The 11726-nt window shown below is 32.4% G+C and overlaps 1 protein-coding gene across 1 annotated transcript; it reads right to left on the bottom strand.

The window, feature by feature from the left end:
* Positions 1-344: 344 nt before the first annotated feature.
* Positions 345-8716, bottom strand: LOC132698310 (uncharacterized). Its single transcript, XM_060664303.1, has 3 exons — positions 8566-8716; positions 4972-5160; positions 345-2069 (listed from the first exon to the last, which is right to left on the bottom strand). The coding sequence occupies exons 1-3, from the start codon at positions 8638-8640 to the stop codon at positions 1815-1817; spliced, it is 519 nt and encodes a 172-aa protein (XP_060520286.1). The 5' UTR covers positions 8641-8716; the 3' UTR covers positions 345-1814.
* Between the last annotated feature and the right edge of the window lie 3010 nt (positions 8717-11726).

Here is an 11726-nt window from a genome sequence, read left to right as displayed (position 1 = left end):
GAACTTCGTTCTCAAAAAGAAATTTAATAAAATATTTTTACTCATGTTTACTACTTTGTTACAATACCCTCGAAGGGGTCAAATTACCATAGCTGACATTTTTACGTTTTGACATACTTTAGCTGTTTTCAGATATTTATTATCACCACTTATTTTTCCATTATAAAGTACGTTGAATTACTGCCTTGGTCACTGATCAATTGTTTAAGATTAAACAATTTTATTAACTATAGACTTATTTAAGTAGTTGAAAGGAGAAGAAAATTTGAAGAATGAATTACGAATCTTTTTTGACAGAAAAACAGATTTTGTTTTTATGTGATCAAACCCATAAAATAAAATTTTATTTTGATTATTTTAAATGTCATTTGACATCCGAAATAATAGATGAGCTTTTTATTTGCAAAATTTGGGATAATTAGACATTAATAATGACCCGTAAAATAGAAAATTTTCTAAAACTCGAACTTTTTATTGAGCATTAAGTTCTTATATTTATATTTTGGGATGCGGTTTTTATTGGGGTGTTGGACCTGTACTTGACATAATGACATAAAAAGATCATATTGTTACTTTCATATTTTGATGATGACGTCACAAAACTCCACCTGTTGGTACTCTAGGAAATGCCCTTTTGAACGACTCCAAGTTCATTAAAATATGTTAAGTTTTTTGGAGGTGTGGGCCAAATTTTTTCCGTTTTTTATATAAAATTCCACTCCATCGCGAACCTATCAATTTATATGAAAAGTTGGTTAGAGGTGTCCATACCCATAACAGGCTAACTCGTAGTCGTGAACTCCTTACGGTTGGTTAAGCATAGTACAACCTTATTTCAATGTTCTTTTACGTACCAGGAATCAAAATGTTTTAATAAATTACCTTCCAGTGTCAGATGTGCCCCCACGATCTCAATTTTCAATGAAAGGTTATTTACTTTCTACCGTCCTATTAAACATGAGTAATCTTAAACTACAGTAATCTGTGACAATCGTACATTACTCTCGTTATAATGATATACTTTGGTTATCTTGTTATTCTCTTAGTCTGTGTTTTGGATATTTTATATGTTATTTGGTTAATCTGGTGGTTGTATGAGCAACTCTGTTGAATACCGCCACCTACTTTATAAGTTTTTGTAAATATTCTGTCAACATGAATAAAGACATATTATTATTATTATTATTTATTTAAGAATATGTTCGAAACCTCCTCACCACTTTACTTGTGGAGATAAAGCAAACAGCATTAAACCAAAAATATTTAGATTGTTCGCAGCTATAAGATAGTTCTCACTGTGAATATAGTTGATATATTTTTTTTATAGAACCCGACTTTTAAAATTTATGATAACGATTACTGCCTTGGTGACATTTCAGAAAATCGAAAATAATTTCCATCATTTTCTCTTGTCGGATAATTTTTTTTTTCAAATTTTCATATCCGTCCGTCAACGGTACCCTTATATTACGCAGTCGGTGTATTTTGTTCCATCTTCGATATCTTCAACAGCAAATTGATTCTTAGTTTACTAACCGCAATGGCGATATTGTTCTCTCATATCCCTTTTGCATTGAAAAGCTTTTTTTCTGTTTAACTTAAATTATCTATTAACTGTAATAAATTAGAAGTAATTGAAATTTTGAACGGTGGGCTATATGTTAAGGAGAAGTTTGTTCTACCAGCTTGTTTATTTTCGTTAAAAAAGTAACAGAAATTACAATTTTTCTAATGGAGTGCAGTAAAAACTTTTGAAATGATGGAATTATCAAAGGAAGAAATACCTTGTCCTTACTTTGTGTCGGATATGCCGTCTAACCTATCGAATAAGTTCTAATGAAAATTTCGTGTTGATTTATAGGCGTGGCAGAAACTACTTCGCTACCAGAATTGTTACACTTATTTACGAATGGGATATCGACTTCTTCTTTCCGCTTAAACTTGTTCACTTCTTCTTCTGACGCGTATGTATAATTGTCGTGAGACTCTTCCGAGAACGAAGTACTTTTCCTATTGTTCATGTTTAGCAAGACGTCAGTGACGTGCTTCTCCAGATGTTTCTCGCCTTCCTGCAATCATACGAGATAGCAGCCAAAAGATTTTGCAAACATCTATAGCGGCCTTTTTATAAAAGTATGCGCCCATTATTAACATCAGATATGCCTTTTAAAAGCGCTTATAAATTAGGTTTGTTTTAACTACTTACAGAGAAATCTGATACTATCTTTCTACTCTTCATTTCTGGAAAGTTGAGCTTCTTATATTTTCGGTTTATGTCTTTAAATATATGTCTCCTTTGAAAAGGATAATATAAGGCTGTTCGAAAAGTCATTTCGTTTTTTCCCGTCAGAGGACTTAATTACGTTTTTTCGAAACCAACTTCACACTTAAGCCGCATAACCATTGAGAGCTGATATTGCAAGGCTTGTGTGTGAAAAAGTTCTATTAATTCTACGCAGTAGTTTTTGGTTGGTGCCCTTTTAAATATGGAGAGCAATAAGCAGCATTTTCGTCATATTTTACTTTTTTACTTCAGAAAAGGTAAAAATGCTGTCCAAGCGAGAAAAAAATTGACGGATGTGTATGGAGAAGGCGTGTTAACAGTACGCCAGTGCCAGAACTGGTTTTCAAAATTTCGATCCGGCAATTTTGATGTCGAAGATGCACCACGGTCTGGAAGGCCGGTCGAAGCTGACAAAGATGCGATAAAGGCATTAGTTGATGCAAATCGGCGAATAACCACACGAGAGATCGGTGAGAGATTAAATTTGTCGAATTTGACTGTTTATGGCCATTTGAAAGGCATGGGCTTAACCTCGAAGCTCGATGTGTGGGTGCCCCATGTCCTTACGGAGCGAAATTTGTGTCGTCGCGTTGACGTGTGCGATTCGCTCCTCAAACGTCAAGAAAATGATCCATTTTTGAAGCGGATTATTACTGGGGACGAAAAATGGGTTGTATACAACAATGTTAAACGCAAGAGGTCATGGAGCAGAAAAGATGAACCGGCTCAAAGCGTGTCAAAAGCCAACATTCACCAAAAAAAGGTGATGCTCTCCGTTTGGTGGGATGTCAAAGGAATCGTTTTTTTGAGCTTTTGCCGGACAATACAACGATTAATTCAGAAGTCTATTGTCATCAACTGGACAAATTGAATGATTCACTTAAAGAGAAGAGACCCGAATTAATCAACAGGAAGGGTGTAGTGTTCCACCAGGATAATGCGAGACCTCAAACAAGTTTGGTCACTCGCCAAAAACTTTTACAGCTTGAATGGGACGTACTGCAACATCCACCATATTCTCCAGATCTGGCGCCTTCCGACTACTATTTGTTCCGGTCCCTGCAAAATTTTTTGGATGGCAAAACCTTTACCTCAAATGAAGATGTCAAAAACCACCTGAACCAGTTTTTTGCCAGCAAGGACCAAAACTTTTATGAGAGGGGAATTATGTTACTGCCAGAAAGATGGCAAAAGGTGTTGGACCAGAATGGAAAATATATAATTTAATAAAATATTTATTCATTATACGAAAACTGTCTTTCATGTTCCCCAAAAAAAACGAAATGACTTTCCGAACAACCCAATAGAAATATATAAATAACATGAACGAGTAGATGATGAGGTGATATGCCAGACGTTACAGTTGAATATTCTGGAAACTTTTTGTCCATACATAAAAACCTACTGGGCACTCAACTTCTGACGATGAGCATGACATTGATGTGTCAATTATTGACTTAAAATGCAAAATATAGAATAAATAAATTACGATTGAGCTATCAACAATCTAAAATTGAGCAAGGGCAATGACCAAAGTATTCCACCGCAAAGAATAATATAGATGAGGCTGTTTTACAACTACCCAAAATATTTATGATTCTAATAGACATATGAGCGCAAACGATGGCCACTTTTGCTTGATTTCATTTGATCTTGACCTAGTGGAGCAAAATACTTGGAATCTACATAAAGAAGGCGTCGCCAAATTAAATTAAAATTAAAACTATTTTAGTTTTAATCTTCTCCTGAAGATGCCAACTTGGTCGGCGAAACGCGCGTCGAGTGCGTAAAATTGAGTTTCGGTTTGTGGTAAAACGCGTTATTGTGTGTTAGTACAGTGCCGAAGGTTCCAGTCAAGAGTTTGATAGGATCTCATTTAATAATATTGCACAGAAGAAGAAATTTGTAAACTTGTAAAGGGCGTTACCTACATGTATTTTTTCACTTTAAAAGGCTCACGATTTTCTATACGACCCTGTATTATATTTTTGCTAAAAAAATGAAATCTTCCGTCCTTTTTGTGTGAAAAAAATCCAAGTCGCTGGTAGCAACCTTTCGATCGAAGCCAAAGTTTTTAAAAATGGTGGTCAAGGTGGCTAAAAACTTAATACAGGGACATAAAAAAATCATAAGCCTTTTGAAACTGAGAAAAGAAATGTAGGTTAGGAGTAAAAGTTAAAATAAGAACAAATTCATGTGCAACAACAAAATAAAAACCGACAAATATGCAAAACCGACTTATTTTTAACTAATAATCATGCGCTCAAAATATTTGTACTGAATTTTGAAATATCCTGTATAGATAAAAATATATAATTTAGGCAATATTTAAATGGTTAGTTACCCTCTTAATAGGGAACCGATCTTAAACTTTCAACTACTATTTGCATAAAAGTGTTTTTTTTTTTCATTAATGAAGTTCGTCCACGAACAAAGGAAATCTCGGCGCAACGCAGATTGCTACAAAATTCGGTCGAAGTTTGTGGCTTATTATCGTAATTGCATCAGCTACAAGGATTTTAAAACAAAGGTAAACTTCTGGAAACTCCGGGGCGAAACAAATTACGAAGTTTCCACTAGTCGAGAACCGTTTAAACGAAGTCAAAAACTTTCGATAAACCGATGCAAACTTCTCATCTACAGATACTTGCGCCTCGTGAATTAATAAAAAAAAAATCAGAACAAACCTTTTGGAGTCTTTTTCTTCTTTGAGCCGCGTACAGCAGCCAGAGAAGATAAAGGAACATGGTGAGCGCCGCGCCCAGTAGCGCTGACATCTTCGTAGACCCATACGAGATGGCGTGATACAAGCCTATAATTACCAGGAATAAGACTACGCCGACCGCTAGGTAGCGCCCTGTCTTTTTCCGCTCTTCCTGTAATATAATCCCCTGAATTAAAATCCATTTTCCCCTGTAAATATTCGATATTTCAGCGCTATCTTGATGCACCATGGCAAAATACCCAAAAGAACAAATTCAATAGTACCTATATTTAATGTTAATTAGAGTATATTATCATTTAATTATCTCGCATAAAAGGGTAAAGCTTAGCTCGTAGCTAGTAACTGCCAGTGATCGTAGCAGAGTTGACCTTAAGAAGAAAAGAAGAAGAAAAAGATAACAATTAAACAGTGCATTTGAATTTAATAGGACCGGTAGTACAGCTAATACTGATTTTATGAGTCAAATTTTGTTTTTTATGTTTGACATTTTTATTTTATATTATTTTTTTCGTCGTACGAGTTAATACTGCCGATTTAACTGCTAAAAAGCTTAACTGCTTGTTTGAAAAGCGCTCTGGACATTCTAATGAATAAAGCGACATCATTTCCAATTCCAATTTCCAGTTTTCGACCAAACTAAGCTAGCTAAACTGAAGCTATTGATATCTGATGTAATCTAAGCTTCTGCTTCCGCGGTTAGTGATAGTGGTGCAGATAATTATATTAAGAGATTATTTTATATTATTTCTCAAATTTCTAACTGCTTTGGTTTTTTAGTGTTCAATCATTTATTAATAAATCGCTTATCCTTCTTTAAATTGAGTGATTTTGATATATTTTGACTATATTGGACGGAAACTATTTTGCATATACCTAGTTATAATTTAAAGCTTAAATAGTGTTAATTAATAAATTAATACTTTCTAAAATGTATTTATTTTAGTTTTAGTTAGTAATAACTCGGCTATTTATTACATACAAGTTTATTATATACAAGTTTTTTGTTCGTATCAATAAAAAAATAGTATTTTGATGTTCTTTATCTATTGATTTAGTTCTCAAAAAAATTAAAGTAAAAAAAAATGTTTTTTTTTTCATGTTTCCAAGAATTACATATATTGGTTAACGGTACATATTTAGGTAAATAAATGTTTTTTTTTTGAAGAAATACTCTTAAAAAAATACATACCTGTTCTTGACTAGTAAATTTAAAATTATTATACATTTCTTTTTTTATAAATAATTGAAGATAGTATTTTTTGCTCATCAAATATTAATATGTAAATGATGTCAGTGCGAATCATATTTCTAATTAAAGTAATTAAACGCGAAATTCCTCCATTTATTTAAAGCGCAAGACAAGGACAACAATCCTCATTACTATAGCCATCCTGGTATACTGAAAAAAATTTGATAAACTTTTCTCCCACGTCGGGCGTATTCCGGTTTAGATCGACTTCACTGCAATTAAATCCCACTTAAATCTGTCAATTTCTTTCATCAATTATGACATTTATTTATGTTTTCGCACACCTACGAATTGTTTTGATTTACGCCGTTACATTATATCCGGCATTGGTTTGAATAGCGTCGTGAGTACATTTTACAACTAAAACTAAAATCTCCCAATAAATCAAGTAAAAAATTAAATTTGTTTAGATATGTTTGACCCACACAGTTGATGCTCAAAATAGGCTGCTGATTTATATTCTGTTGACCTTTTATTGTGTGCTCTATTTTTCATCATACAACAAATCCGCCAGGAATTTTTAATTTTTGAAAATTTAAACGCGTATTTTGACATGACAAACTCCGTGCAATTTATATTTTTTGAGAAATAATCGTCATCCGAAATATTTATTGCAGGTAAATAATTTTCGAAAGATGAGGAATGAACTCTCAATTCACAATCCATTTTTTGCTCAGCCCGTGACGATTGAGTTAAAAGTATGACTGGGAGTTAGAGTAATGAAACATTCAATTTTATGTTGCCTCGATTGACAATAAAAATTATTTGAGTGACGCATTTTGTAGGTCATAAATTGCTGCCGGTTGCGAAAGCTTGGAACAAATTTGGGGAATATTTATAGCTTCCTAGCCGTATGGTAAATTAAACGCTTTAAGCCAAAGTTCCAATCGGAATATTGCGTTTTAACATTTCGTGTAGAAAAATAAAAAAGGAAGGTAGTTCATATACATAAAAATCATGATTTCCGCATCCATCATTCTACCTTTTGTCTGTTTAAGACCTTAGCCGCCATTTGCTAAAATATAATATATTAGAGGAAAGAAAATAAGTAACTTAAAAAAAATAAGTGAGGTTATATTTGTTTATATTTTTATGTTTACACTTATTTTTATTTTATGTTTATGTTTATATTGTTTGTATAAAAAATATTATTCTTTACAAATATTTCGCGTAGATATAATTATATATTAGTTAATGTTTTGGATGCGCAACATTTGTTTAAAAAACTCACCATGAAAATCGTGTTTACTTAAAACTTTTGGAATGGAAATGATATATAATCCCAGAAATCCTAGAAAAATACTCTCCTCTAAAATTTGCAAGGTAGCCAGTTAATTTTGGCTGGCGCTAATTACCGAATCATAATTAACTGATCCGAGTTAAAAAAATTTAGTTATGTCAGAAAATTGATGTTAATAGTTAATAGTTGTTAATTTTTAACGTTAATTTAAGACGCAAATAATATTTTTGTTATCAAAATTAATCTATTTCGTTGATTGTAATTCGAATAAAGGAATAAAAATTATGATGTTTCATATCGTCTGAGTGTTTTCGAACTTACATTAATATTGACAATACATTAAATCAATTCTATTGTATATGTTTGACCGACACAGTTCTCTCATAAGTTCGATTCGGTCCTATTTGCATATTGTTGATTTTATCTATTTGTCTACTATATTAAAAAATAAGGTCATCATTTACGAGATTTTGAAAAAGGAAACACCTCATTTCATCACCTTGTATTATTAAAACTTCTTTTGCAGTTCTCAAGTAATTAAATAATAATTATTATGCAAAACAATAATAACCACTAAATCAAAATTAAAAATATCTGTATAGGTTACCTATTTTTCTAATTCCAAACTTTATAAACTTGTCTTGGGCGATTTTGTGGCAATTTCCCTTTGTAATTCTTGTTATTTAGTATTTTTTTATTGGTCATTATTTTCATTGCCTAAGTATTATTTAAAACTTGCCCAATTTACGGGTGTGCTTAATTGTTAGTAAATTTTATTATACTTAAGAAATACTTAGGTGCAAACAAAATGCAATAATAAGCCAATATTTGGTAAAATATTCGCAACAACAATTAATAACTAAAGAAAAATTGGTTACAAAATTATTCCATACTGTATTTTAAAATTACGTAGCAACCTTTCGATTGCCGCGTGTTTTTGCAATGGTCCAAATGGTATGGTTGAGAAAGATGACTACCGTTAACGTCAATTGAAAGTTATCGTAAAACACTATAAATTGCAACTTTCGCTAGCGATGTTAAAAAGTTGAAAAATTCGTATAACTTACCCGAAGTGTCGAATCGGGTTCCTCGAACGGCACGTCTAGAATAAAATTTTCCGTCGACTTATCCAAGACGACCATTTTTAAACTAGGATTTCGGAAATTCCGTCGGTAAGAAGTTGAGTTGTAGGGACGCCGATAACTAATCTGAAATGTACACTAATCTGGAAGGCACGACGATTGATCCGGCCAAAATGAAAAATCGGGCGCCTCCAGAGAGGTAAATTAAAAACTGCACGAACAGGTTGTTTTGCCGCGTCTTCCGAAAATATCTGAACCAAAATGTGAATAAATCGCAGCCCAATGCTTGGTGGGTCGCTATTATTATCCGAAAATTACAGGGCTTCTCTAAAAAGTCTTAAATTCATATTTGAACTATACAATGCACAAATGTCTGAATGGCTGGACTGGATCTAAACTGGAGTAGGTCAGACTTGATAGAAAAGTGAGGCAAATTTTAAATAGAAAAAGGCAGGTAGTAATGAGGGTTGTTGTTTTTGTCTCTCTAATTTGTGTGAATGAGACGATGGGGTGTTCTCGTTATTTGAGTATTTTATTACTGACATAATTCTTACTATTTCTTAAAAAAGCGTATACAAATTGATATACGTAAAAATTTAAAATATCGAAGTCTTTTTAACATTCTTAAAAAATTCTATGATCGAAAAATAGCAGGAGTATTATTTCAAAAAATAAACCTATACATGTATTTACCTAAATAGGTACAAGGTGGGCTGAATTGGACACTTTTTCTAATTCATGTAATGTCAGTTATTTGGGGCTCAATCTTCATATAAAAGATAATTTTGAAAACCGCACATGGATAACTGTTACCGTTTCAGAGTTATAGTGTTTTGAAAAATGTATATTTTTTAAAATCGCTTATCTATTTTGCTATAGAAAATTTTGTATTTATATAAAAACAGAGGCATTACAATTGATTATAATTATAGAGATGGCCGCATAATCGAGCTGATTATTTATCCTAAGATCAAGTAAATAAAAATGTATAAAGAAATAAGAATAACATGAAAATATTACTCCTATTTACATTTATTTATAAGACATTTGTAAATTTTAGTCATCATGTTCTGAATGGCGAGATGAAATATAGTTTTCTAGCATGTTATCAGCTTCCCATATTCTTTTTTCTATTTCAAGGTACCTTTCTATCCAAAGTAGGTTTTCCAAAGTGTTCTTCTGATTGCAGCCCTTTCATTCTCATTTATTACAGTTTTGTCTTTGGTACTTGCTGAGGGGGTGTTTATCCCCATGCAACTTTTCGGTAACCACACTAATTTCTCATTTTTAGAAAGCGCAGTTTTACTAATCCGTTTCTCAGCAACAAATGAACCAACATTAGCTATTTTCAAGAACGAACCTTGCCAACTACCGGAAAATGACTATAATTCTAACGTTAAATACTAAGGCACAGGTAGATCAACTACTTGCCACATTTGGGACTCTTGACAATGATCATACTACGACAATGGGATACGGCTAAAACCAAGTTTCACAGTTCAATAATAAGTTGTAACGCTCTAAGAAAAAGAGCATAATGGGAAGTATAAATGTATCTTTGAATCGTTGAATACAGCTTGGACCCCGATAATAATACAGAAAGAAAATATGGTATGGTATTTACAATGAAAGATGTAGAATTTTATAACAATTTAAATTGAGCATCGAGAACAAGGCTCACTAATATATTATAAAATAACATCAGCAAGAAAGAATTAACCAGGATTACAGGAAGTATTTGAAATGTGAAACGGTTTTTCTTATCCACAGACCGTACCATTTCTCAACATTTCTCGCAGAATCCATTGACTCAAGTGGTGTGAGAGGTGCAAGTCCTCGTGTAACCGCTATTTCCATGGACGTTGAGTCAGGTGACAACGCTTGGGACCTTAGACTGAATAAACAATGAACTTGAAGGTTGGGACCCAGGTTAAACACCCATTTGTGATCGAGCTTGCTAAAAAAATATGTTTATTATAATCAATAATTGTTGTCTTAAAACTTACCTGCCCAGATACTTAATCCAAATCTTCCTGGACTTCTCAGCTCCACTGATGAAGTATTCGAATTAAAACACCTGTACTCCTAATATAAGCTTCGTCTATCCAATGGGAAATCGCAGGAACCACTTGCAAAAATTTGAACGGCGCGGCATTGAAGATCTAAGGTCTAAGGTCTCTCTTATGCAAATGTTAAAAGCAAATTGACAATTTAACAATTTGCAATACTGCATGAAAAAATAAACTTAAATGGAACCGGTAGAAAAATTGATAAATAGTTGTTCAATCTCAGGTGAATTTAAGATTACCTGGCACCTTAGAAAAGTTTTAAAAACGCTGTAATAAACTTCATATAAAAATAAATATAAAAGCCTTAATTTGAATTATAAACAATATAAACATTTACATTTTGATAGAAGAAGAAGGATAGAGTGAAAAAAAAAGTTGCAACTTATATCAATCAAAAATGATTAGAGTCCTTGCTATAATCAAACACAAAGTAAGCCATTTGGCACACAGTTACCTAGAAATTTATTTAATTTTTTCATCCAGTAGCTTGTGACAAAGTTTAGTTTTAAAACTTTGCTTAAATTTTTTATTTACCTTGGAAAATTATTTAAACACGAAAGAATATTACATGAAAACAAGCGTTTAAAACTTCAGTTGCATGCATTGGCAGAGTCAGCGTTCCCTTAAATTGTATATTAAGATTATGTACGTCACAGAATTTATTAAAGAGGCATCGATGAGATTTTCTACATAGTGTTTTTGCAAAATGAAGAAATATTCTATTTTTCATATTTAGCCAATTAACTAATTATGTGCATCTTTCGAATCCCAAATTATATTCCAAATATAAGTATAAATAAGCCAAATATAGAAATAGAATCAATAATAATCCACAATAAAGCGACTTGATTGAAAAAAAAATCATAAACTAATATAGATCGTTATCATTCTAAAGAGAATGGGACATAATGTCGCATGTTTAGAGAAACACGGCACGAGCAGGCGAAAGAAACTAGATATGTGTTCAAAAGTAAATTGATGCGGAAAGATAAAATAAATGTTTTTGTTTATTAACTTTTAGTTTATATATTTGCTGGAAAATTTACCACAAGAATCGTCAACTCATTAAAACTGGCC

This window comes from Cylas formicarius, unplaced genomic scaffold (genome assembly GCF_029955315.1).
Source record: "Cylas formicarius isolate icCylForm1 unplaced genomic scaffold, icCylForm1.1 PGA_scaffold_2__14_contigs__length_35257938, whole genome shotgun sequence".
In the NCBI taxonomy this organism is placed as follows: Eukaryota; Metazoa; Arthropoda; class Insecta; order Coleoptera; family Brentidae; genus Cylas; species Cylas formicarius.
Note: the sequence above shows the minus strand (reverse complement) of the source record. Positions and strands in the feature narration are given on the sequence as shown.